Source organism: Hemibagrus wyckioides, linkage group LG07, assembly GCF_019097595.1.
Source record: "Hemibagrus wyckioides isolate EC202008001 linkage group LG07, SWU_Hwy_1.0, whole genome shotgun sequence".
Classification (NCBI taxonomy): Eukaryota; Metazoa; Chordata; class Actinopteri; order Siluriformes; family Bagridae; genus Hemibagrus; species Hemibagrus wyckioides.
In genome coordinates this window covers 31,872,339-31,899,956 of record NC_080716.1, presented here as the reverse complement: position 1 = coordinate 31,899,956, position 27,618 = coordinate 31,872,339, and the positions used below count along the sequence as shown (strand labels likewise).

At 43.2% G+C, this 27,618-nt stretch overlaps 4 protein-coding genes across 4 annotated transcripts; all 4 read right to left on the bottom strand.

Moving 5' to 3' along the window:
• Positions 1 to 4,666: 4,666 nt before the first annotated feature.
• LOC131356447 (C-C motif chemokine 3-like) lies at positions 4,667 to 5,661 on the bottom strand. Its single transcript, XM_058395496.1, has 3 exons — positions 5,502 to 5,661; positions 5,015 to 5,126; positions 4,667 to 4,924 (listed from the first exon to the last, which is right to left on the bottom strand). The coding sequence occupies exons 1-3, from the start codon at positions 5,569 to 5,571 to the stop codon at positions 4,837 to 4,839; spliced, it is 270 nt and encodes an 89-aa protein (XP_058251479.1). The 5' UTR covers positions 5,572 to 5,661; the 3' UTR covers positions 4,667 to 4,836.
• Positions 5,662 to 7,015: 1,354 nt separating this feature from the next.
• LOC131356586 (C-C motif chemokine 26-like) lies at positions 7,016 to 7,909 on the bottom strand. The gene is made up of 3 exons (XM_058395715.1): positions 7,770 to 7,909; positions 7,366 to 7,477; positions 7,016 to 7,273 (listed from the first exon to the last, which is right to left on the bottom strand). The coding sequence occupies exons 1-3, from the start codon at positions 7,837 to 7,839 to the stop codon at positions 7,186 to 7,188; spliced, it is 270 nt and encodes an 89-aa protein (XP_058251698.1). The 5' UTR covers positions 7,840 to 7,909; the 3' UTR covers positions 7,016 to 7,185.
• Positions 7,910 to 11,203: 3,294 nt separating this feature from the next.
• LOC131356658 (C-C motif chemokine 3-like) lies at positions 11,204 to 12,098 on the bottom strand. The gene is made up of 3 exons (XM_058395806.1): positions 11,959 to 12,098; positions 11,554 to 11,665; positions 11,204 to 11,461 (listed from the first exon to the last, which is right to left on the bottom strand). The coding sequence occupies exons 1-3, from the start codon at positions 12,026 to 12,028 to the stop codon at positions 11,356 to 11,358; spliced, it is 288 nt and encodes a 95-aa protein (XP_058251789.1). The 5' UTR covers positions 12,029 to 12,098; the 3' UTR covers positions 11,204 to 11,355.
• Positions 12,099 to 16,723: 4,625 nt separating this feature from the next.
• Positions 16,724 to 17,608, bottom strand: LOC131356580 (C-C motif chemokine 18-like). The gene is made up of 3 exons (XM_058395708.1): positions 17,476 to 17,608; positions 17,074 to 17,185; positions 16,724 to 16,981 (listed from the first exon to the last, which is right to left on the bottom strand). The coding sequence occupies exons 1-3, from the start codon at positions 17,543 to 17,545 to the stop codon at positions 16,894 to 16,896; spliced, it is 270 nt and encodes an 89-aa protein (XP_058251691.1). The 5' UTR covers positions 17,546 to 17,608; the 3' UTR covers positions 16,724 to 16,893.
• Between the last annotated feature and the right edge of the window lie 10,010 nt (positions 17,609 to 27,618).

Here is a 27,618-nt window from a genome sequence, read left to right as displayed (position 1 = left end):
TCAGAGGAAGAGGAAGAGGAAGCGAGTGTGAGGTGGGGTGGAGGGCAACTTTAACATGTCTAAGTAAGCATAAAAAACCCCTATACATTTCTTCTACATGAACCTGCTGTGGTTTTCACCTCGAATGAGAAAGATCTGATCAGCAGTTGATATTTCTTGGACAGTTTCATCTCACCTGAACGGTATTCATCAAACATGTGAATGAGATGAAGATGATAAGAAATGATAAATTGTACCTTGTACCTCACTATCCCTTACACCTCACTGTCCCTTACACCTCACTGTCCCTTACACCTCACTGTCCCTTACACCTCACTATCTCTTACACCTCACTGTCCCTTACACCTCACTGTCCCTTACACCTCACTGTCCCTTACACCTCACTGTCCCTTACACCTCACTATTTCTTATAACTCGCTGTACCTTAAACCACACTGTCCCTTACACCTCACTGTCCCTTATACCTTGCTGTCCCTTACACCTTTCTGTCCCTTACACCTCACTATCCCTTACACCTCACTGTCCCTTACACTTTACTATCCCTTACACCTCACTGTCCCTTACACTTTACTATCCCTTACACCTCACTATCCCTTACACCTCACTGTCCCTTACACTTTACTATCCCTTACACCTCACTGTCCCTTACACTTTACTATCCCTTACACCTCACTGTCCCTTACACTTTACTATCCCTTACACCTCACTATCCCTTACACCTCACTGTCCCTTACACTTTACTATCCCTTAATGATCAATATAAATTATGTGTGCGTGTGTGTGTGCTTCCACACATTTGAGAGAGAGAGTGTGTGTGTATATGTGTGTGAGAGAGACAGAGAGTTGATATACAGTTCAGTCCTGAGTGAGAGTGTGTGTGTGTGTGTGAGTGTGTGTTCCCTCTGTAGAACACAGTCAGGATGTGGGGAGGGAGATGGGCTTTCCTCAGCCTCCTCAGGAAGTAGAGGTGCTGCTGGGCTTTCTTGGTGATGGAGCTGGTGTTGAGTGACCAGGCGGAGTTCTCCGCCAGATGGACACCAAGGAATTTGGTGCTCTTGATGATCTCCACAGAGGATCCGTCGATGGACAGCGGAGAATGGTCACTCTGTGCTCTCCTGAAGTCAACAACCATCTCTTGGGTCTTGTCGACGTTCAGGGAGAGGTTGTCGGCTCTGCACCAGGCTGTTAGATGTTGCACCTCCTCTCTGTATGCTGACTCGTCGTTCTTGCTGAAGAGACCCACCACGGTCGTGTCATTGGCGAACTTGACGATGTGGTTGGAGCTGTGCATTGCTGCAGAGTCAGCAGAGTGAACAGCAGTGGACTGAGCACACAGCCCTGAGGTGCTCCAGTGCTCAGTGTGGTGGTGCTGGAGATACTGTTCCCGATCCGGACTGACTGAGGTCTCCCAGTCAGGAAATCCAGGATCCAGTTGCAGAGAGAGGGGTTCAGGCCCAGGAGACTCAGCTTCTCAATCAGCTGCTGAGGGATGATTGTGTTGAATGCTGAACTGAAATCTATGAACAGCCTTCGAATGTAGGAGTCCTTACAGTCCAGGTGTGTGAGGGACAGATGGAGGGTTGTGGTGATGGCATCGTCCGTGGAGCGGTTAGGACGATACGCAAACTGCAAGGGGTCCAGCGAGGGTGGTAGCTGTGACTTGATGTGCCTCATGACGACCCTCTCACTGTCCCTTACACCTTACTGTCCTTTACACCTCACTGTCCCTTACACTTTGCTATTCCTTACGCCTCACTGTCCCTTACACCTCACTGTCCCTTACACCTTACTATTCTTTACAGCTCACTGTCCCTTACACCTCACTGTCCCTTACACCTTACTATTCTTTACAGCTCACTGTCCCTTACACCTCACTGTCCCTTACACCTTACTATTCTTTACAGCTCACTGTCCCTTACACCTTACTATTCTTTACAGCTCACTGTCCCTTACACCTCACTGTCCCTTACACCTTACTATTCTTTACAGCTCACTGTCCCTTACACCTCACTGTCCCTTACACCTTACTATTCTTTACAGCTCACTGTCCCTTACACCTTACTATTCTTTACAGCTCACTGTCCCTTACACCTCACTGTCCCTTACACTTTACTATTCCTTACACCTCACTATTCCTTACACCTCACTGTCTCTTACACCTCACTGTCCCTTACACTTTACTATTCCTTACACCTCACTTTTCCTTACACCTCACTGTCCCTTACACCTTACTATTCCTTACAGCTCACTGTCCCTTACACCTCACTGTCCCTTACACCTTACTATTCTTTACAGCTCACTGTCCCTTACACCTCACTGTCCCTTACACTTTACTATTCCTTACACCTCACTATTCCTTACACCTCACTGTCTCTTACACCTCACTGTCCCTTACACTTTACTATTCCTTACACCTCACTTTTCCTTACACCTCACTGTCCCTTACACCTTACTATTCTTTACAGCTCACTGTCCCTTACACCTCACTGTCCCTTACACTTTACTATTCCTTACGCCTCACTTTTCCTTACACCTCACTGTCCCTTACACCTTACTATTCTTTACAGCTCACTGTCCCTTACACCTCACTGTCCCTTACACTTTACTATTCCTTACGCCTCACTTTTCCTTACACCTCACTGTCCCTTACACCTCACTGTCTCTTACACCTCACTGTCCCTTACACCTCACTGTCCCTTACACTTTACTATTCCTTACGCCTCACTTTTCCTTACACCTCACTATCTCTTACACCTCACTGTCTCTTACACCTCACTGTCCCTTACACCTCACTGTCCCTTACACTTTACTATTCCTTACGCCTCACTTTTCCTTACACCTCACTGTCTCTTACACCTCACTGTCTCTTACACCTCACTGTCTCTTACACCTCACTGTCCCTTACACCTCACTGTCCCTTACACTTTACTATTCCTTACGCCTCACTTTTCCTTACACCTCACTGTCTCTTACACCTCACTGTCTCTTACACCTCACTGTCCATTACACCTCATTGTCCCTTACACCTCACTGTCTCTTACACCTCACTGTCTCTTACACCTCACTGTCCCTTACACTTTACTATTTCTTACACCTCACTGTCCCTTACACCTCATTGTCCCTTATACCTCCCTCTCTCTTATACCTCCCTCTCCCTTACACCTCATTGTCCCTTACACTTTACTATTTCTTACACCTCACTGTCCCTTACACTTTACTATTTCTTACACCTCACTGTCCCTTACACTTTACTATTTCTTACACCTCACTGTCCCTTACACTTTACTATTTCTTACACCTCACTGTCCCTTACACTTTACTATTTCTTACACCTCACTGTCCCTTACACTTTACTATTTCTTACACCTCACTGTCCCTTACACCTCACTGTCCCTTACACCTCATTGTCCCTTACACTTTACTATTTCTTACACCTCACTGTCCCTTACACTTTACTATTTCTTACACCTCATTGTCCCTTACACTTTACTATTTCTTACACCTCACTGTCCCTTACACCTCACTGTCCCTTACACCTCATTGTCCCTTACACTTTACTATTTCTTACACCTCATTGTCCCTTACACTTTACTATTTCTTACACCTCACTGTCCCTTACACCTTACTGTCCCTTATACCTCCCTCTCTCTTATACCTCCCTCTCCCTTACACCTCATTGTCCCTTACACTTTACTATTTCTTACACCTCACAGTCCCTTACACCTCACTGTCCCCTATACCTCCCTCTCCCTTACACCTCACTGTCCCTTACACCTCACTATTCCTTATACTTCACTGTCCCTTACACTTTACAATTCCTTACACCTCACTGTCCCTTAAACCTCACTGTCCCTTACACCTCACTGTCCCTTACACTTTACAGTTCCTTACACCTCACTGTCCCTTACACTTTACAGTTCCTTACACCTCACTGTCCCTTACACTTTACAGTTCCTTACACCTCACTGTCCCTTACACTTTACAGTTCCTTACACCTCACTGTCCCGTACACCTCACTGTCCCGTACACCTCACTGTCCCTTACACCTCACTGTTCCTTTCATCTTATTATTCCGTACACTTTACTATTCCTTACACCTAACTGTCCCTTACACCTCACTGTCCCTTACACCCTGCTATTCTTTACACCTCACTGTCCCTTACACCTCACTGTCCATTACACTTTACTATTCCTTACATCTCACTGTCCCTTACACCTCACTATTTCTTACACCTCACTGTCCCTTACACCTCACTGTCCCTTATACCTCACTGGCCCTACACATCACTGGCCCTTACACTTTACTATTCCTTATAGAATCCTAACCTTTGTACGTCATTAGAACTAGTAGCACACTATCCCTTAGACCTTTTTACCACATTATCAGTTTTACCTCATTATCACTTGTACCTCAATATCTCTTATGCATAATTTGCCCCTACAGTATTCTCAGTAAATACACCTGATTAATTCCTGCTTCTTTAACCTTCTATTAAATATTTCTCTCTATGTGATAGTGATTGCATTGCACACCTTAACACATCTTTACACACCTTTACACACCTTTACACACCTTAACACACCTTTACACACCTTTTACCTCCACCTGAAACACCTGATTATTATTTATTGTGAACTGTTTCTTTAAACCTCGTAATTAGAATAATGAGTTATAAATGTGGGCTTTATTTGTCTAGAAGATAAAACAGACTGAAGAAAAAGCTTTGTCTTGTTACACACAGTATCAAACTGCTTTAAGTCAAGTGTAGGTAAATTGAAGCATTCTGCAAAGTGAAGCTAATTTCATGGAGAGGCGCTTTAATCTGTCTTCTGAGTCTAGGCTGAGGGTTTAATCTTCATGATCTGCTGCACCCAGTCCACCTCAGGATCTACACAGAATTGAAATCCCTTCTTTGTGGTCAAACTGCAAAGGGCAGAAGATACAGGTTAGTGAAAGAGTGTAAAATGAAATAAAATGAATTTTATCAAAAAAGAAGCAGGGGTGAAATCGTACATGACTCCAGGAAGTGTACAGTCGGATCTGGTTTCTTTGTAAGTGACAACATTCGCTGCAGGGAACGCTTTTTTGTGAAACTCGAAACAGCACAATCCTGCTCCGTTTGCATCTGTGTGAAAACATTTAAATATTCAGCTATTTATTTCTGAACTTATTTAAAGGATAAGTAAAATGATAGAGAAAAAATCAGAACAAAATCATGAGTCATTCTTAAAGATTGAAATAAATTCAGACTAAAGGCTAAATAAAGTTCAAAAGTCATTTCTAATTACTTAATGCATTTCTGAAATCATTGTTTGCTCCATAAATCAATAGAAACTGTTTTCTTAAAGTGACTGGACTCTTGTTATAATATGGAAGGAATTATGACTCAAGTTCAGACACTTTGACTCTCTAACACTAAAGAAAATGACTAACAACTCAAGTACATAAAACAGCATCTAATTGTTGCACTGGCTCTTTTAAAAGAAAGCTAAAATCTTACTCTGTGCCATTGTGAAGCTCTGAAGGCAGGAAAGACCCAGCAGAAGCAGCAGGAGAGAACGGGAGAACATGGCTGCTGATGGAGATGATGATTATCCTGTTGATGTGTGATGTATTAAAATAATTCTGATATGACCCTCGACGCTGGGTTTATAAGCCGATCAGAGGAAGAGGAAGAGGAAGCGAGTGTGAGGTGGGGTGGTGGGCAACTTTAACATGACGGAAAGTTCCTTGATGACTTAGTAAGCACAAAATAACCCTATACATTTCTTCTACATGAACCCGTTGTGGTTTTCACCTCGAATGACGAAGGTTTCTTGGACAGTTTCATCTCACCTGAAGGGTATTAATCACACATGTGAATGAGATAAAGATGATAAGAAATGATAAATAATATGATGAAAGAACAAAATTGGGCTGTGACTGATTAGTAATTTATTGTCCTTCATACAAAAAAAACAACCTTATACAGCATTTTCAAAAAGAAGAGTCTCACCCTCAACCTCAGCAAGACCAATGAGATGGACATGGACCTGAGAAGAGTGGAGTGACACCAAACACCACCACTGATCAGAGAATCCAAGATGTAGCCAGCGAGGAAGTTTGTGGATGTCCACATTGCTCACAGAACACAGCGCCACAGGCTAAAGCTGAGGGTCTCTTTAGCACCTTCCACCTCCATCTTCCCGACTCTGACTCTTCTGACTCTGTCAGCGTCTGAATGCTGATCATGCGTTTTTTACAGGAAAACACCGAGTCGCTACAGCAGCTAGTTAGAGTTACAGATATAGAGTTTCCTGTACATCGCTGCAGTTTAGGGCTTTTAGTTACTAGATTTTTATGAGACATTGTACACATGGGCACTGTCAGAGAGTTTGTGCATGATAATAAAGTTTCTATACCTCATTACACCTCACTGTCCCTTACACCTGACTATTCATAATTTTCATATTTTATTTTATTTTTATCTATTTTATCTATATTATATTTTATTTTACTTTATTTTCTATATTCTATTTTTGTACTTTTAAGATAATCTAGTTTTATTTTTATCTTTATTTTTATGGATCTCTTTCTCAATACTTTTTTATATATGTTTACATACCAGACAGTCGTGAAAAAACATTTCACTGCATGTCGTACTGTGTATGTATATGTATGTGACAAATAAAATTTGAATTTGAATTCTTTATGGAACACTAACCTTTATACTTCATCAGAACTAATAGCACACTATCCCTTAGACCTTTTTACCTCATTATCAGGTTTACCTCATTATATCTTGTACCTCAATATCTCTTCTGCATCATTTGCCCCTACAGTATTCTCAGTAAATACACCTGATTCATTCCTGCTTCTTTAACCCTCCATCAAATATTTCTCTCTATGTGATAGTGATTGCATTGAACACCTTTACACACCTTTACACATCTTCTACCTCCACCTGAAACACCTGATTATTATTAAGTTTGAACTGTTTCTTTAAACCTCGTAATTAGAAAATGATGACAATAATGAGTTATAAATGTGGGCTTTATTTGTGCAGAAGATAAAACAGACTGAAGAAAAAGCTTTGTCTTGTTACACACAATATCAAACTGCTTTAAATCATGTGTAGGTAAACTGAAGCATTCTGCAAAGTGAAGCTAATTTCATGGAGAGGCTCTTCAATTTGTCTTCTGAGTCTAGGCTGAAGGTTTAATCTTCATGATCTGCTGCACCCAGTCCATCTCAGGATCTACACAGAAGCGAAATCCCTTCTTTGTGGTCAAACTGCAGAAAAAAGAAGATACGAGTCAGTGTAGAAGTGTTAAATAAAGTAAAACAAATTTTATTTTAAAAAAGAAGCAGGGGTGAAATCGTACATGACTCCAGGAACAGTACAGTCAGATCTGGTTTCTTTGTAAGTGACAACATTCGCTGCAGGGAACGGTTTTTTGTGAAACTCAAAACAGCAAAAATCTGCTCCGCTTGCATCTGTGAGTGTCAAAACATATATTTTAGCATTTCATTTCAGACTAAAGGCTAAATAAAGTTCAAAAGTCATTTCTAATTACTTAATGCATTTCTGAAATCATTGTTTGCTCCATAAATCAATAGAAACTGTTTTCTTAAAGTGACTGGACTCTTGTTATAATATGGAAGGAATTATGACTCAAGTTCAGACACTTTGACTCTCTAACACTAAAGAAAATGACTAACAACTCAAGTACATAAAACAGCATCTAATTGTTGCACTGGCTCTTTTAAAAGAAAGCTAAAATCTTACTCTGTGCCATTGTGAAGCTCTGAAGGCAGGAAAGACCCAGCAGAAGCAGCAGGAGAGAACGGGAGAACATGGCTGCTGATGGAGATGATGATGATCTTGTTGAGGCGTGATGTATCAATAATGTGGATGTCACCCTCAGTGCTGGGCTTATAAGCTGATCAGAGGAGGAAGAGGAGGAGAGAAATTAGAAGGTATAAAAAAAAATCCATGCTGAGTACGAGAAAACAAGAAAACAACCACTCTTCCTGTGGTTTTCACCTTAAGATCAAAGGATCTCAGCAGCGTTTTTACAGCTTGTAGAGACACAACTATGAAATCAAGACAAATAAGATTTACTGAAGTAAAAGATTCACTCTGAAGACCATGACAAGAGCATTCCCATGTGGACAAAGCAGCTCCATGAAGACATGGTGTAGAGGTGAAGGTTGGAGAAAATGGAAGAACTGGAGTGTCCTGCACAGAGCCCTGACTCTGACCTAACCCCACTGACCACCTTTAGGATGAACTGGAACTGGAGTGTCCTCAACATCCCAAAATCAGAGTCTGATCTCACTAATGCTCTTGTAGCTGAATGATCACTAATCCCCCACAGACACCTTGCAGAAGAATGGGTAACAGCAAGCACACGGGGAATGAATCTGTTCAACAAGGACATATGGGTGTGATGGTCAGGGGTGCACAAACTTTTGGCTCTGATTGAGTGCAACTCCTAACAGGAACAAACTTACTGACTGTTACAAAGCCCTGAGACTAATTCTAAAAATGCAGAAAATGTCCAAGCTCTAGTCTTTGTCTCCTTGTTGAGGCCCAAATGTCCTGTGGGAAGAAACTCCATCTCATTCTCTCTGTGTTGGCTTCCAGGGAGCAGAAAAGCTTCCCTGACCACAACAGAGAGAGGAACCCATTGTTCATATGGTAGTGGAGGTCCATCACTATGTTTGTGGCCTTGGTATAGCACAACATGCTGAAGATCATCAGCTGATCTCCACCCTCTGGAGAGCCATGTGTCCTGACTGGTGCTCTTCCTAAACCTGGCTGTGATGGATATCCATATCATTCATGGCACCACTGGTTCAGGAAACATGGAAACGGCTCTGCTTCCTGAAGAACCTGAAGGGATTCACCTGAGGATCTCAATGAGGTCCACAGACTCCTCTTGAACAGGAGAGATGATCTTGCAGTGTCATCAGGGTCCCTCTCATTCTGTCACTCACTCTTCACACCGATGAAATCTGGTATCATCAGTTTAGCACCTTCCACCTCCATCTTCCCGACTCTGACTCTTCTGACTCTGTCAGCGTCTGAATGCTGATCATGCGTTTTTTACAGGAAAACACAGAGTCACTACAGCAGCTAGTTAGAGTTACAGATATAGAGTTTCCTGTACATCGCTGCAATTTAAGGCTTTTAGTTACTAGATTTTTATGAGACATTGTACACATGGGCACTGTCAGAGAGTTTGTGCATGATAAAGTTTCTATACCTCATTTTCCTTTTATACACCACCTTATCCTCTCATTTCCTTTACCTCATTATCTCTTATTCCTCAATATGTTACACCTCACTGTCCCTACACCTCACTGTCCCTTACACTTCACTGTCCTTTATACCTCATTGTCCCTAAACCTCACTGTCCCTACACCACACTGTCCCTTACACCTCACTGTCCCTTACACCTCACTGTCCCTACACCACACTGTCCCTTACACCTCACTGTCCCTTACACCTCACTGTCCCTACACCTCACTCTTCTTTACACCTCACTGTCCCTTACACTTCAGTATCCCTTACACCTAACTGTCCCTTACACCTCACTGTCCCTACACCTCACTGTCCCTTACACTTCAGTATCCCTTACACCTTACTATCCCTTACACCTCACTGTCCCTTACACCTCCCTGTCCCTTTACACCTTACTATCCCTTACACCTCACTGTCCCATACACCTCACTGTCCCTTACACTTCAGTATCCCTTACACTTCAGTATCCCTTACACCTTACTATCCCTTACATCTCACTGTCCCTTACACCTCCCTGTCCCTTTACACCTTACTATCCCTTACACCTCACTGTCCCATACACCTCACTGTCCCTTACACTTCAGTATCCCTTACACTTCAGTATCCCTTACACCTTACTATCCCTTACATCTCACTGTCCCTTACACCTCCCTGTCCCTTTACACCTTACTATCCCTTACACCTCACTGTCCCATACACCTCACTGTCCCTTACACTGAACTGTCCCTTAAATCACACTGTCCCTTACACCTCCCTGTCCCTTTACACCTTACTATCCCTTACACCTCACTGTCCCATACACCTCACTGTCCCTTACACTTCAGTATCCCTTACACTTCAGTATCCCTTACACCTTACTATCCCTTACACCTCACTGTCCCTTACACCTCCCTGTCCCTTTACACCTTACTATCCCTTACACCTCACTGTCCCATACACCTCACTGTCCCTTACACTGAACTGTCCCTTAAATCACACTGTCCCTTACACCTCACTGTCCCTACACCTCACTGTCCCTTACACTTCAGTATCCCTTACACCTTACTATCCCTTACACCTCACTGTCCCTTACACCTCCCTGTCCCTTTACACCTTACTATCCCTTACACCTCACTGTCCCATACACCTCACTGTCCCTTACACTGAACTGTCCCTTAAATCACACTGTCCCTACACCTCACTGTCCCTTACACCTCACTGTCCCTTACACCTCACTGTTCCTACACCTCACTGTCCCTTACACCTCACTGTCCCTTACACCTCACTATTCCTTACACCTCACTGTCCCTTACACCTCACTGTCCCTACACCTCATTGTCCCTTACACCTCACTGTCCCTTACACCTCACTGTCCCTACACCTCATTGTCCCTTACACCTCATTGTCCCTTACACCTCACTATTCTTTATAGAACACTAACCTTTATACTTCATTAGAACTAATAGCACAATATCCCTTAGACCTTTCACCTCATTATCACTTGTACCTCAATATCTCTTCTGCATCATTTGCCCCTACAATATTCTCAGTAAATACACCTGATTCATTCCTGCTTCTTTAACCTTCTATAAAATATTTCTCTCTATGTGATAGTGATTGCATTGCACACCTTAACACACCTTTACACACCTTTACACACCTTAACACATCTTTACACACCTTTACACACCTTAACACATCTTTACACACCTTTACACACGTAAACACATCCTTACACACCTTTACACGCCTTTACACACCTTTACACACCTTTACACATCTTTACACACCTTTACACACGTAAACACATCCTTACACACCTTTACACGCCTTTACACACCTTTACACACCTTCCACCTCCACCTGAAACACCTGATTATTATTAAGTTTGAACTGTTTCTTTAAACTTTGTAATTAGAAAATGATGACAATAATGAGTTATAAATGTGGGCTTTATTTGTGCAGAAGATAAAACAGACTGAAGAAAAAGCTTTGTCTTTTTACGCACAATTTCACACTGCTTTAAATCATGTGTAGGTAAACTGAAGCATTCTGCAATGTAAAGCTAATTTCATGGAGAGACGCTTTAATTTGTCTTCTGAGTCACACCATGGGGTTTAATCTTCATGATCTGCTGCACCCAGTCCATCTCAGGGTTTACACAGAAGCGAAATCCCTTCTTTGTGGTCAAACTGCAGAAAAAAGAAGATACGAGTCAGTGTAGAAGTGTTAAATAAAGTAAAACAAATTTTATTTTAAAAAAGAAGCAGGGGTGAAATCGTACATGACTCCAGGAACAGTACAGTCAGATCTGGTTTCTTCGTAAGTGACAACATTCGCTGCAGGGAACGGTTTTTTGTGAAACTCAAAACAGCACAAATCTGCTCCGCTTGCATCTGTGTGTCAAAACATATCATATTTTAGCATTTCATTTCAGACTAAAGGCTAAATAAGATTCAAAAGTCATTTCTAATTACTTAATGCATTTCTGAAATCATTGTTTGCTCCATAAATCAATAGAAACTGTTTTCTTAAAGTGACTGGACTCTTGTTATAATATGGAAGGAATTATGACTCAAGTTCAGACACTTTGACTCTCTAACACTAAAGAAAATGACTAACAACTCAAGTACATAAAACAGCATCTAATTGTTGCACTGGCTCTTTTAAAAGAAAGCTAAAATCTTACTCTGTGCCATTGTGAAGCTCTGAAGGCAGGAAAGACCCAGCAGAAGCAGCAGGAGAGAACGGGAGAACATGGCTGCTGATGGAGATGATGATGATCTTGTTGAGGCGTGATGTATCAATAATGTGGATGTCACCCTCAGTGCTGGGCTTATAAGCTGATCAGAGGAGGAAGAGGAGGAGAGAAGTTTGAAGGTATGAAAAAAATCCATGCTGAGTAGGAGAAAACAAGAAAACAACCACTCTTCCTGTGGTTTTCACCTTAAGATCAAAGGATCTCAGCAGCTTTTTTACAGCTTGTAGAGACACAACTATGAAATCAAGACAAATAAGATTTACTGAAGTAAAAGATTCACTCTGAAGACTATGACAAGAGCATTCCCATGTGGACAAAGCAGCTCCATGAAGACATGGTGTAGAGGTGAAGGTTGGAGAAAATGGAAGAACTGGAGTGTCCTGCACAGAGCCCTGACTCTGACCTAACCCCACTGACCACCTTTAGGATGAACTGGAACTGGAGTCTCCTCAACATCCCAAAATCAGAGTCTGATCTCACTAATGCTCTTGTAGCTGAATGATCACTAATCCCCCACAGACACCTTGCAGAAGAATGGGTAACAGCAAGCACACGGGGAATGAATCTGTTCAACAAGGACATATGGGTGTGATGGTCAGGGGTGCACAAACTTTTGGCTCTGATTGAGTGCAACTCCTAACAGGAACAAACTTACTGACTGTTACAAAGCCCTGAGACTAATTCTAAAAATGCAGAAAATGTCCAAGCTCTAGTCTTTGTCTCCTTGTTGAGGCCCAAATGTCCTGTGGGAAGAAACTCCATCTCATTCTCTCTGGGTTGGCTTCCAGGGAGCAGAAAAGCTTCCCTGACCACAACAGAGAGAGGAACCCATTGTTCATATGGTAGTGGAGGTCCATCACTATGTTTGTGGCCTTGGTATAGCACAACATGCTGAAGATCATCAGCTGATCTCCACCCTCTGGAGAGCCACGTGTCCTGACTGGTGCTCTTCCTAAACCTGGCTGTGATGGATATCCATATCATTCATGGCACCACTGGTTCAGGAAACATGGAAACGGCTCTGCTTCCTGAAGAACCTGAAGGGATTCACCTGAGGATCTCAATGAGGTCCACAGACTCCTCTTGAACAGGAGAGATGATCTTGCAGTGTCATCAGGGTCCCTCTCACTCTGTCACTCACTCTTCACACCGATGAAATCTGGTATCATCAGTTTAGCACCTTCCACCTCCATCTTCCCGACTCTGACTCTTCTGACTCTGTCAGCGTCTGAATGCTGATCATGCGTTTTTTACAGGAAAACACAGAGTCACTACAGCAGCTAGTTAGAGTTACAGATATAGAGTTTCCTGTACATCGCTGCAATTTAAGGCTTTTAGTTACTAGATTTTTATGAGACATTGTACACATGGGCACTGTCAGAGAGTTTGTGCATGATAAAGTTTCTATACCTCATTTTCCTTTTATACACCACCTTATCCTCTCATTTCCTTTACCTCATTATCTCTTATTCCTCAATATGTTACACCTCACTGTCCCTACACCTCACTGTCCCTTACACTTCACTGTCCTTTATACCTCATTGTCCCTAAACATCACTGTCCCTTACACTTCACTGTCCTTTATACCTCATTGTCCCTAAACATCACTGTCCCTTACACTTCACTGTCCTTTACACCTCACTGTCCCTTACACCTCACTGTCCCTTACACTTCACTGTCCTTTACACCTCACTGTCCCTTAAACCTCACTGTCCCTTACACCACACTGTCCCTTACACCTCACTGTCCCTACACCTCACTGTCCCTTAAACCTCACTGTCCCTACACCTCACTGTCCCTTACACCTCACTGTCCCTACACCTCACTGTCCCTTAAACCTCACTGTCCCTTACACCACACTGTCCCTACACCTCACTGTCCCTTAAACCTCACTGTCCCTTACACCACACTGTCCCTTACACCTCACTGTCCCTTACACTTCACTGTCCCTTATACCTCATTGTCCCTAAACCTCACTGTCCCTTATACCTCATTGTCCCTAAACCTCACTGTCCCTTGCACTTCACTGTCCCTACACCTCACTGTCCCTTACATTTTACTATTCCTTACACCTCACTGTCCCTTACACTTCACTGTCCCTTACGCCTCACTGTCCCTTACATTTTACTATTCCTTACACCCCACTGTCCCCACTGTCCCTTACATTTTACTATTCCTTACACCTCACTGTCCCCAGTGTCCCTTACATTTTACTATTCCTTACACCTCACTGTCCACACTGTCCCTTACATTTTACTATTCCTTACACCTCATTGTCCCTTACAACTATTGGATTACAAATTTATAAAATGTTAAATCTAGGTTCCAACGTAATAGTATATAAACTGAAAAAGTTATGTACATTGGGTTTTACATTTGGAGGTAAAGATGATGACATTCTAAGAAGATCAAGTCTGGCAGCCCAGGTGTCTGAGACATTAACCTTTTGTTTGTATGTACTTCCTGACCACCGGGCAGGGTCCCAATTTAAATGTGAATGCTAATCTCAAGGCCAAGCTGTGCCTATGTCTCTATGATAATGTGAAGGTCTGGGCAATACTGTCAGGCTGATTGGATTAGCACCTATGCATTTGAATGACACTGTTATGCTGATGAGATCAGGGCTGGGGAAATTCCGTTACCGGGCTGATTCCTGTACTGCATTTGCATGCTTTGTTTAGATTGTCTCCACCTCTATGTATCCCTCCCCCTTGAAAAGTATAAATTCTACAGTGCTGAGCTATAGTTAGACTTGGATGACTACAGCAATGCACAGTGAGTTCTTAATAAATAGTAACTTCTGCTTGAAAGATATCCCAACGTCTCCTGGTCTCTGCTTTCACAAGGAAAAAGTTTTCAACACACCTCACTGTCCCTTACACCTCACTATTCTTTATAGAACACTATCCTTTGTACTTCATTAGCACTAATAGCACACTATCCCTTAGACCTTTTTACCTCATTATCAGGTTTACCTCATTATATCTTGTACCTCAATATCTCTTCTGCATCATTTGCCCCTACAGTATTCTCAGTAAATACACCTGATTCATTCCTGCTTCTTTAACCCTCCATCAAATATTTCTCTCTATGTGATAGTGATTGCATTGAACACCTTTACAGACCTTTACACACCTTTACACATCTTCTACCTCCACCTGAAACACCTGATTATTATTTAGTGTGAACTGTTTCTTTAAACCTCGTAATTAAAACCTCTCCCTGAACGTCGACAAGTCCAAAGAGATGGTTGTTGACTTCAGGAGAGCACAGTGTGACCATTCTCCGCTGTCCATCGATGGCTCCTCTGTGGAGATCGTCAAGAGCATCAAATTCCTTGGTGTCCATCTGGCGGAGAACTTCACCTGGTCACTCAACACCAGCTCCATCACCAAGAAAGCCCAGCAGCGCCTCTACTTCCTGAGGAGGCTGAGTAAAGCCCATCTCCCTCCCCCCATCCTGTCTGTGTTCTACAGAGGGACCATCGAGAGCGTCCTGAGCAGCTGCATCACTGCCTGGTTTGGGAACTGCACCGTCTCAGATCGCAAGACCCTTCAGAGGATAGTGAGGACAGCTGAGAAGATCATCGGAGTCTCTCTCCCCTCTATCACAGACATTTACACCGCACGCTGCATCCGCAAAGCCATCAGCATTGTGGCTGACCCCACACACCCCTCACACACACTCTTACACACTCCACACACCCCTCACACACACTCTTACACACTCCACACACCCCTCACACACACTCTTCACCCTCCTGCCATCTGGAAAGAGGTACCGGAGCATTCGGGCCTCACAACCAGACTGTGTAACAGTTTCTTTCCTCAAGCCATTAGGCTCCTCAACACCCGGGACTGAACTGTTCTACACTCTCTCACACACTCTCACTCAGGACTGAACTGTTCTACACTCTCACACACACACACACACACACACACTCTCACTCAGGACTGAACTGTTCTACACTCTCACACACACTCTCACTCAGGACTGAACTGTTCTACACTCTCACACACACTCTCACTCAGGACTGAACTGTTCTACACTCTCTCACACACACACACACTCTCACTCAGGACTGAACTGTATACTAACTCTCTGTCTCTCACACACTGATACACACACTCTCTCTTGACTGTGTGGACACACACACACACACACACATAATTTATACTGTTCATTACTTACTGCACTACCTCTACCTGTCATCCGCTGCTATAGTCATATTTATGTTTATTCTATTTGCACTACCTCAACCGCTGCTGTGTATTTTTGCACAATATTTTTGCACAATACTTTTTTTTTCTACATCATTTCACTTTATCTATTTTATTTCACTTACATTCCAGTACATGTTCTTTTATTTCCTTTCGGCGCTAAGTGTCCTGTGTTCTTTTGTGTTGTCTTTATTGTATTTATTGTCTTTTTTGCACTGTCTTGTCTATGCTCTGTTTGCACCTAGCTGCACACTGTGCACTTTACGTGGCTAAGACAAACTTCTGTCCTAGCTCTGTGGTGTTGTTTGTTGTTTTGTATTGTACTAGTAGTTGTATGTTTATGTAGCACCAGGTCCTGGAGAAACGTTGTTTCATTTCACTATGTACTGCGCCAGCTATATGTGGTTGAACTGACAATAAAAGCTTCTTGAATCTTGAATCTTGAATCTTGAATTAGAAAATGATGACAATAATGAGTTATAAATGTGGGCTTTATTTGTGCAGAAAATAAAACAGACTGAAGAAAAAGCTTTGTCTTGTTACACACAATATCAAACTGCTTTAAATCATGTGTAGGTAAATTGAAGCATTCTGCAAAGTGAAGCTAATTTCATGGAGAGGCTCTTCAATTTGTCTTCTGAGTCTAGGCTGAAGGTTTAATCTTCATGATCTGCTGCACCCAGTCCACCTCAGGATCTGCACAGAAGCGAAATCCCTTCTTTGTGGTCAAACTGCAGAAAAAAGAAGATACGAGTCAGTGTAGAAGTGTTAAATAAAGTAAAACAAATTTTGTTTTAAAAAAGAAGCAGGGGTGAAATCGTACATGACTCCAGGAACAGTACAGTCAGATCTGGTTTCTTCGTAAGTGACAACATTCGCTGCAGGGAACGGTTTTTTGTGAAACTCAAAACAGCACAAATCTGCTCCGCTTGCATCTGTGTGTCAAAACATATCATATTTTAGCATTTCATTTCAGACTAAAGGCTAAATAAAGTTTTTTCATTTCTAATTACTTAATGCATTTCTGAAATCATTGTTTGCTCCATAAATCAATAGAAACTGTTTTCTTAAAGTGACTGGACTCTTGTTATAATATGGAAGGAATTATGACTCAAGTTCAGACACTTTGACTCTCTAACACTAAAGAAAATGATTAACAACTCAAGTACATAAAACAGCATCTAATTGTTGCACTGGCTCTTTTAAAAGAAAGCTAAAATCTTACTCTGTGCCATTGTGAAGCTCTGAAGGCAGGAAAGACCCAGCAGAAGCAGCAGGAGAGAACGGGAGAACATGGCTGCTGATGGAGATGATGATGATCTTGTTGAGGCGTGATGTATCAATAATGTGGATGTCACCCTCAGTGCTGGGCTTATAAGCTGATCAGAGGAGGAAGAGGAGGAGAGAAATTAGAAGGTATAAAAAAAAATCCATGCTGAGTATGAGAAAACAAGAAAACAACCACTCTTCCTGTGGTTTTCACCTTAAGATCAAAGGATCTCAGCAGCTTTTTTACAGCTTGTAGAGACACAACTATGAAATCAAGACAAATAAGATTTACTGAAGTAAAAGATTCACTCTGAAGACCATGACAAGAGCATTCCCATGTGGACAAAGCAGCTCCATGAAGACATGGTGTAGAGGTGAAGGTTGGAGAAAATGGAAGAACTGGAGTGTCCTGCACAGAGCCCTGACTCTGACCTAACCCCACTGACCACCTTTAGGATGAACTGGAACTGGAGTGTCCTCAACATCCCAAAATCAGAGTCTGATCTCACTAATGCTCTTGTAGCTGAATGATCACTAATCCCCCACAGACACCTTGCAGAAGAATGGGTAACAGCAAGCACACGGGGAATGAATCTGTTCAACAAGGACATATGGGTGTGATGGTCAGGGGTGCACAAACTTTTGGCTCTGATTGAGTGCAACTCCTAACAGGAACAAACTTACTGACTGTTACAAAGCCCTGAGACTAATTCTAAAAATGCAGAAAATGTCCAAGCTCTAGTCTTTGTCTCCTTGTTGAGGCCCAAATGTCCTGTGGGAAGAAACTCCATCTCATTCTCTCTGTGTTGGCTTCCAGGGAGCAGAAAAGCTTCCCTGACCACAACAGAGAGAGGAACCCATTGTTCATATGGTAGTGGAGGTCCATCACTATGTTTGTGGCCTTGGTATAGCACAACATGCTGAAGATCATCAGCTGATCTCCACCCTCTGGAGAGCCACGTGTCCTGACTGGTGCTCTTCCTAAACCTGGCTGTGATGGATATCCATATCATTCATGGCACCACTGGTTCAGGAAACATGGAAACGGCTCTGCTTCCTGAAGAACCTGAAGGGATTCACCTGAGGATCTCAATGAGGTCCACAGACTCCTCTTGAACAGGAGAGATGATCTTGCAGTGTCATCAGGGTCCCTCTCACTCTGTCACTCACTCTTCACACCGATGAAATCTGGTATCATCAGTTTAGCACCTTCCACCTCCATCTTCCCGACTCTGACTCTTCTGACTCTGTCAGCGTCTGAATGCTGATCATGCGTTTTTTACAGGAAAACACAGAGTCACTACAGCAGCTAGTTAGAGTTACAGATATAGAGTTTCCTGTACATCGCTGCAATTTAAGGCTTTTAGTTACTAGATTTTTATGAGACATTGTACACATGGGCACTGTCAGAGAGTTTGTGCATGATAAAGTTTCTATACCTCATTTTCCTTTTATACACCACCTTATCCTCTCATTTCCTTTACCTCATTATCTCTTATTCCTCAATATGTTACACCTCACTGTCCCTACACCTCACTGTCCCTACACCTCACTGTCCCTACACCTCACTGTCCCTTACACCACACTGTCCCTACACCTCACTATCCCTTACACCTCACTGTCCCTACACCTCACTATTCTTTACACCTCACTGTCCCTTCACCTCACTGTCCCTTACACCTCACTGTCCCTTACACCACACTGTCCCTACACCTCACTATCCCTTACACCTCACTGTCCCTACACCTCACTGTCCCTACACCTCACTATTCTTTACACCTCACTATCCCTTACACCTCACTGTCCCTAACACCTCACTGTCCCTTACACTTCACTGTCCCTTACACCTCACTATCCCTTACACTTCACTTTCCCTTACACCTCACTATCCCTTACAGCTCAATGTCCCTACACCTCACTGTCCCTTACACCTCACTGTCCCTTACACCTCACTGTCCCTACACCTCACTGTCCCTTACACCTCACTGTCCCTTACACCTCACTGTCCCTACACCTCACTGTCCCTTACACCTCACTGTCCCTACACCTCACTGTCCCTTACACCTCACTGTCCCTACACCTCACTGTCCCTTACACCTCACTGTCCCTACACCTCACTGTCCCTTACACCTCACTGTCCCTTACACCTCACTGTCCCTACACCTCACTGTCCCTACACCTCACTGTCCCTACACCTCACTGTTCCTTACACCTCACTGTCCCTTACACCTCACTGTCCCTACACCTCACTGTCCCTTACACCTCACTGTCCCTACACCTCACTGTCCCTTACACCTCACTGTCCCTACACCTCACTGTCCCTTACACCTCACTGTCCCTACACCTCACTGTCCCTACACCTCACTGTCCCTTACACCTCACTGTCCCTACACCTCACTGTCCCTTACACCTCACTGTCCCTTACACCTCACTGTCCCTACACCTCACTGTCCCTACACCTCACTGTCCCTACACCTCACTGTCCCTTACACCTCACTGTCCCTTACACCTCACTGTCCCTACACCTCACTATCCCTTACACCTCACTGTCCCTTACACCTCACTGTCCCTACACCTCACTGTCCCTTACACCTCACTATTCCTTACACCTTACTATTCTTTATGGAACTCCAACCTTTATACTTCATCAGAACTAAAGCACACTGTCCCTTAGACCTTTTTACCTCTATCAAATATTTCTCTCTATGTTATAGTGATTGCATTGCACACCTTAACACACCTTAATACTCCTTAACACACCTTTACACACATTTACACACCTTTACACACCTTACACCACCACCTGAAACACTTTATTATTAATTGTGAACTGTTTCTTTAAACCTTGTAATTAGAAAACGATGACAATAATGAGTTATAAATGTGGGCTTTATTTGTGTAGAAGATAAAACAGACTGAATTACTTTTTTTAATTTTACACACAATATCAAACTGCTTTAAATCATGTGTAGGTAAATTGAAGCATTCTGCAAAGTGAAGCTAATTTCATGGAGAAACTCTTTAATTTGTCTTCTGAGTCACACCATGGGGTTTAATCTTCATGATCTCCTGCACCCAGTCCACCTCAGGGTTTACACAGAAGCGAAATCCCTTCTTTGTGGTCAAACTGCAAAGGGCAGAAGATATGTGTTAGTGAAAGAGTGTAAAATTAAATAAAATGAATTTTATTTAAAAAAATAGAGAAAAGAAAGAAGCAGGGGTGAAATCGTACATGACTCCAGGAACAGTACAGTCAGATCTGGTTTCTTCATAACTGACAACATTCGCTGCAGGGAACGGTTTTTTGTGAAACTCGAAACAGCACAAATCTGCTCCGCTTGCATCTGTGTGTCAAAACATATCATATTTTAGCATTTCATTTCAGACTAAAGGCTAAATAAAGTTCAAAAGCCATTTCTAATTACTTAATGCATTTCTGAAATCATTGTTTGCTCCATAAATCAATAGAAACTGTTTTCTTAAAGTGACTGGACTCTTGTTATAATATAGAAGGAATTATGACTCAAGTTCAGACACTTTGACTCTCTAACACTAAAGAAAATGACTAACAACTCAAGTACATAAAACAGCATCTAATTGTTGCACTGGCTCTTTTAAAAGAAAGCTAAAATCTTACTCTGTGCCATTGTGAAACTCTGATCAGAGGAGGAAGAGGAGGAGGGAAGTTTGAAGGTATGAAAAAAATCCATGCTGAGTAGGAGAAAACAAGAAAACAACCACTCTTCCTGTGGTTTTCACCTTAAGATCAAAGGATCTCAGCAGCTTTTTTACAGCTTGTAGAGACACAATTATGAAATCAAGACAAATAAGATTTACTGAAGTAAAAGATTTGCTCTGAAGATCATGACAAGAGCATTCCCATGTGGACAAAGCAGCTCCATGAAGACATGGTGTAGAGGTGAAGGTTGGAGAAAATGGAAGAACTGGAGTGTCCTGCACAGAGCCCTGACTCTGACCTAACCCCACTGACCACCTTTAGGATGAACTGGAACTGGAGTGTCCTCAACATCCCAAAATCAGAGTCTGATCTCACTAATGCTCTTGTAGCTGAATGATCACTAATCCCCCACAGACATAATCCAACATCTAGTGGAAAACCTTCCAGAAGAATGGATAACAGCAAGCACACATGGAATGAATCTGTGCAACAAGGATATATTGGTGTGATGGTCGGGGGTGCACAAACTTTTGGCTCTGATTGAGTGTAACTCCTAACAGGAATGAACTACTGACTGTTACACAGCCCTGAGACTCCTTTAATAAGTGGAGAAAATGTCCAAGCTCTAGTCCTCATCTCCTGGTTGAGGTCCAAATGTCCTGTGGGAAGAAACTCCATCTCATTCTCTCTGTGTTGGCTTCTAGGGAGCAGAAGCACTGGCCTGACCACAACAGAGAGAGGAACCCATTGTTCAGATGATGGTGGAGGTCCATCACTTTGTTTGTGGAGTAATAAGAGCTTTGAGGTAAGAGGGTGCTGGTCCAGTCTTAGCTTTGTGGGCAAGCATCAGCTACTGCAAGCCAGTGGAGGAGCAGCAGTGGGGTGGTGTGGGAGAACATAGGCAGGTTAAAAACAAGTTGTCACAGCTGCATTTTGGATTATTTGCAGAGGACGATTTGCATTCAGACGTAGACCTGCTAGTAGAGAGTTGCAGTAGTCCAGTCTGGAAATGACCAGAGACGGAATGAGCAGTTGAGTAGTCTGTGTGGATAGAAATGGTCGAATCCTTCTGATGTTGTACAGAAGAAACCGACATGAGTGTGTAAAATTAGTAACATGGGAAGAAATGGACAGTTGATTGTCCATGGTTACCCCAAGGTTGCGAGCAGTGGCCGAAGGGGAGATCTGGGAGCTGTTCAGAGATAATGCAAGATCCCGGGCTGGGGATGAAGCACCTGGGATGACCAGCAGTTCAGTTTTGCTGGGATTGAGTTTCAACAGATCAGCTGTCATCAATGATGAAATGTCTATCAGATGCTGAGATCTGAGCAGAAACCGTGGTATCTGAGGGTGGGAAGGAGAAGATAAGTTCAGTGTCATCAACATAGCACTTAATGGTGCAGGTGTAGAAGGTCCCTAGCAACTTCAGTGAAATGGACATTGACCTGAGAAGAATAGAGTGACACCAAACACCACTGCTGATCAGAGGATCCAAGATGGAGAGAGTTAGTTCCTGGATGTCTACATCACTCATAGATCACAGCACCACTGGTTCAGGAAACATGGAAACGGCTCTGCTTCCTGAAGAACCTGAAGGGATTCACCTGAGGATCTCAATGAGGTCCACAGACTCCTCTTGAACAGGAGAGATGATCTGGCAGTGTCATCAGGATCCCTCTCACTCTGTCACTCATGCTTTATACCTATGGAATCTGGTATCATTATTGCCCCAGTTTAACACCTTCCACCTCCATCTTCCCGACTCTGACTCTTCTGACTCTGTCAGCGTCTGAATGCTGATCATGCGTTTTTTACAGGAAAACACAGAGTCACTACAGCAGCTAGTTAGAGTTACAGATATAGAGTTTCCTGTACATCGCTGCAATTTAAGGCTTTTAGTTACTAGATTTTTATGAGACATTGTACACATGGGCACTGTCAGAGAGTTTGTGCATGATAAAGTTTCTATACCTCATTTTCCTTTTATACACCACCTTATCCTCTCATTTCCTTTACCTCATTATCTCTTATTCCTCAATATGTTACACCTCACTGTCCCTTACACCTCACTGTCCCTTACACCTCACTGTCCCTTAAACCACACTGTTCCTTACACCGCACCGTCCCTTACACCTCACTGTCCCTTACACCTCACTATCCCTTACACCTCACTGTCCCTTACACCTCACAGTCCATTACACCTAACTATCCCTTACACCTCACTGTCCCTTACACCTCACTGTCCCTTACACCTCACTATCCCTTACACCTCACTGTCCCTTAAACCACACTGTCCCTTACACCTCACTGTTCCTTAAACCACACTGTCCTTTACACCTCACTATCCCTTACACCTCACTATCCCTTACACCCTGCTATTCTTTACACCACACTGTCCCTTACAGCTCACTGTCCATTACACCTCACTGTCCCTTACACCCTGTTATTCTTTACACCTCACTGTCCCTTACACCTCACTGTCCCTTACACCTCACTGTCCGTTACACCACACTGTCCCTTACACCTCACTATCCCTTACACCTCACTGTCCGTTACACCACACTGTCCCTTACACCTCACTATCCCTTACACCTCACTGTCCCTTACACCTCACTATCCCTTACACCTCACTGTCCCTTACACCCTGTTATTCTTTACACCTCACTGTCCCTTACACCTCACTGTCCCTTATACCTCACTGTCCCTTACACCTCACAGTCCATTACATCTCACTATCCCTTACACCTCACTGTCCCTTACACCTCACTATCCCTTACACCTCACTGTCCCTTACACCCTGTTATTCTTTACACCTCACTGTCCCTTACACCTCACTGTCCCTTATACCTCACTGTCCCTTACACCACACTGTCCCTTACACCTCACTGTCCCTTACACCTCACTATCCCTTACACCTCACTGTCCCTTACACCTCACTATCCCTTACACCTCACTATCCCTTTCACCTCACTGTCCCTTACACCTCACTGTCCCTTATACCTCACTATCCCTTACACCTCACTATCCCTTTCACCTCACTGTCCCTTACACCTCACTGTCCATTACACCTCACAGTCCATTACACCTCACAGTCCATTACACCTCACTATCCCTTACACCTCACTGTCCCTTACACCACACTGTCCCTTACACCACACTGTCCCTTACACCTCACTGTCCCTTACACCTCACTATCCCTTACACCTCACTATCCCTTACACCTCACTGTCCATTACACCCTGCTATTCTTTACACCACACTGTCCCTTACAGCTCACTGTCCATTACACCTCACTGTCCCTTACACCCTGTTATTCTTTACACCTCACTGTCCCTTACACCTCACTGTCCCTTACACCAAACTGTCCCTTACACCTCACTGTCCCTTACACCTCACAGTCCATTACATCTCACTATCCCTTACACCTCACTGTCCCTTATACCTCACTGTCCCTTACACCTCACTGTCCCTTACACCTCACAGTCCATTACACCTCACAGTCCATTACACCACACTGTCCCTTACACCTCACTGTCCCTTACACCACACTGTCCCTTACACCTCACAGTCCATTACACCTCACTATTCCTTACACCTCACTGTCCCTTACACCTCACTGTCCATTACACCTCACAGTCCATTACACCTCACTGTCCCTTACACCTCACTGTCCCTTATACCTCACTGTCCCTTACACCTCACTGTCCCTTACACCTCACTGTCCCTTATACCTCACTATCCTTTACACCTCACTGTCCCTTAAACCACACTGTCCTTTACACCTCACTATCCCTTACACCTCACTGTCCCTTACACCTCACTATCCATTACACCCTGCTATTCTTTACACCACACTGTCCCTTACAGCTCAGTGTCCATTACAGCTCACTGTCCCTTACACCCTGTTATTCTTTACACCTCACTGTCCCTTACACCTCACTGTCCCTTATACCTCACTATCCTTTACACCTCACTGTCCCTTAAACCACACTGTCCTTTACACCTCACTATCCCTTACACCTCACTGTCCCTTACACCTCACTATCCATTACACCCTGCTATTCTTTACACCACACTGTCCCTTACAGCTCACTGTCCATTACAGCTCACTGTCCCTTACACCTCACTGTCCCTTACACCTCACTATCCCTTACACCTCACTATCCCTTACACCTCACTGTCCGTTACACCTCACTGTCCCTTACACCTCACAGTCCATTACACCTCACTGTCCCTTACACCTCACTGTCCCTTACACCTCACTATCCCTTACACCTCACTGTCCCTTATACCTCACTGTCCCTTACACCTCACTGTGCCTTAAACCACACTGTCGCTTACACCTTACTCTCCGTTACACCTCACTATCCCTTACACCTCACCGTCCCTTACACCTCACTATCCCTTACACCTCACTGTCCCTTACACCTCACTGTCCCTTACACCACACTGTCCCTTACACCTCACTGTCCCTTACACCTCACTGTCCCTTACACCTCACTGTGCCTTAAACCACACTGTCGCTTACACCTTACTCTCCGTTACACCTCACTATCCCTTACACCTCACCGTCCCTTACACCTCACTATCCCTTACACCTCACTGTCCCTTACAACTCACTGTCTCTTACACCTCACTGTCCCTTACACCTCACTATCCCTTACACCACACTGTCCCTTACACCACACTGTCCCTTACACCTCACTGTCCCTTACACCTCACTGTCCCTTACACCTCACTGTCCCTTACACCACACTGTCTCTTACACCTCACTATTCTTGAAAGAACACTACCCTTTATACTTCATTAGAACTAATAGCACACTATTCCTTAGACCTTTCTACCTCATTATCAGTTTTACCTCATTATATCTTATACCTCAATATATCTTATGCATCATTTACCCCTACTTACCCCTATTTACAGTATTCTCAGTAAATACACCTGATTCATTCCTGCTTCTTTAACCTTCAATCAAATACTTCTCCCTATGTGATAGTGATTGCATTGAATACCTTAACACACCTTTACACACCTTAACACTCCTTAACACACCTTTACACACCTTTACACACCTTAACACTCCTTAACACACCTTTACACACCTTTACACACCTTAACACTCCTTAACACACCTTTACACACCTTTACACACCTTAACACTCCTTAACACACCTTTACACACCTTAACACTCCTTAACACACCTTTACACACCTTAACACTCCTTAACACACCTTAACACACCTTTACACACCTTAACACTCCTTTACACACCTTAACACTCCTTTACACACCTTTACACACCTTAACACTCCTTAACACACCTTAACACACCTTAATACTCCTTTACACACCTTAACACTCCTTTACACACCTTAACACTCCTTTACACACCTTTAAACTCCTTAACACACCTTAACACTCCTTAACACACCTTTACACACCTTTACACACCTTAACACTCCTTAACACACCTTTAAACTCCTTAACACACCTTAACACTCCTTAACACACCTTTACACACCTTAACACTCCTTAACACACCTTTACACACCTTTACACACCTTAACATTCCTTAACACACCTTTAAACTCCTTAACACAACACACCTTAACACACCTTTACACACCTTAACACTCCTTTACACACCTTAACACTCCTTTACACACCTTTACACACCTTAACACTCCTTAACACACCTTAATACTCCTTTACACACCTTAACACTCCTTTACACACCTTAACACTCCTTAACACACCTTAACACTCCTTTACACACCTTAACACTCCTTAACACACCTTAACACTCCTTTACACACCTTAACACTCCTTTACACACCTTAACACTCCTTAACACACCTTTACACACCTTTACACACCTTAACACACCTTAACACTCCTTAACACACCTTTACACACCTTAACATTCCTTAACACACCTTTAAACTCCTTAACACACCATAACACTCCTTAACACACCTTTACACACCTTAACACTCCTTTACACACCTTAACACTCCTTTACACACCTTAACACTCCTTAACACACCTTAACACACCTTAATACTCCTTTACACACCTTAACACTCCTTTACACACCTTAACACACCTTAATACTCCTTTACACACCTTAACACTCCTTTACACACCTTAACACACCTTAATACTCCTTTACACACCTTTACACACCTTAACACTCCTTTACACACCTTAACACTCCTTAACACACCTTAACACACCTTAACACACCTTAATACTCCTTTACACACCTTAACACTCCTTAACACACCTTAACACACCTTAATACTCCTTTACACACCTTAACACTCCTTTACACACCTTAACACTCCTTTACACACCTTAACACTCCTTTACACACCTTAACACACCTTTACACACCTTTACACACCTTAACACAG

Coding starts and splice junctions, on each gene's coding strand:
- LOC131356447 (XM_058395496.1), bottom strand. CDS start 5,571: ATGTTCTCCCGTTCTCTCCTGCTGCTTCTGCTGGGTCTTTCCTGCCTT. Junction 5,127..5,501: donor GAGCTTCACAATGGCACAGA/GTAAGATTTTAG, acceptor GTTTTCACACAG/ATGCAAACGGAGCAGGATTG. Junction 4,925..5,014: donor TGTACACTTCCTGGAGTCAT/GTACGATTTCAC, acceptor TGCCCTTTGCAG/TTTGACCACAAAGAAGGGAT.
- LOC131356586 (XM_058395715.1), bottom strand. CDS start 7,839: ATGTTCTCCCGTTCTCTCCTGCTGCTTCTGCTGGGTCTTTCCTGCCTT. Junction 7,478..7,769: donor GAGCTTCACAATGGCACAGA/GTAAGATTTTAG, acceptor TGACACTCACAG/ATGCAAGCGGAGCAGATTTT. Junction 7,274..7,365: donor TGTACTGTTCCTGGAGTCAT/GTACGATTTCAC, acceptor TTTTTTCTGCAG/TTTGACCACAAAGAAGGGAT.
- LOC131356658 (XM_058395806.1), bottom strand. CDS start 12,028: ATGTTCTCCCGTTCTCTCCTGCTGCTTCTGCTGGGTCTTTCCTGCCTT. Junction 11,666..11,958: donor GAGCTTCACAATGGCACAGA/GTAAGATTTTAG, acceptor TTTGACACACAG/ATGCAAGCGGAGCAGATTTG. Junction 11,462..11,553: donor TGTACTGTTCCTGGAGTCAT/GTACGATTTCAC, acceptor TTTTTTCTGCAG/TTTGACCACAAAGAAGGGAT.
- LOC131356580 (XM_058395708.1), bottom strand. CDS start 17,545: ATGTTCTCCCGTTCTCTCCTGCTGCTTCTGCTGGGTCTTTCCTGCCTT. Junction 17,186..17,475: donor GAGCTTCACAATGGCACAGA/GTAAGATTTTAG, acceptor TTTGACACACAG/ATGCAAGCGGAGCAGATTTG. Junction 16,982..17,073: donor TGTACTGTTCCTGGAGTCAT/GTACGATTTCAC, acceptor TTTTTTCTGCAG/TTTGACCACAAAGAAGGGAT.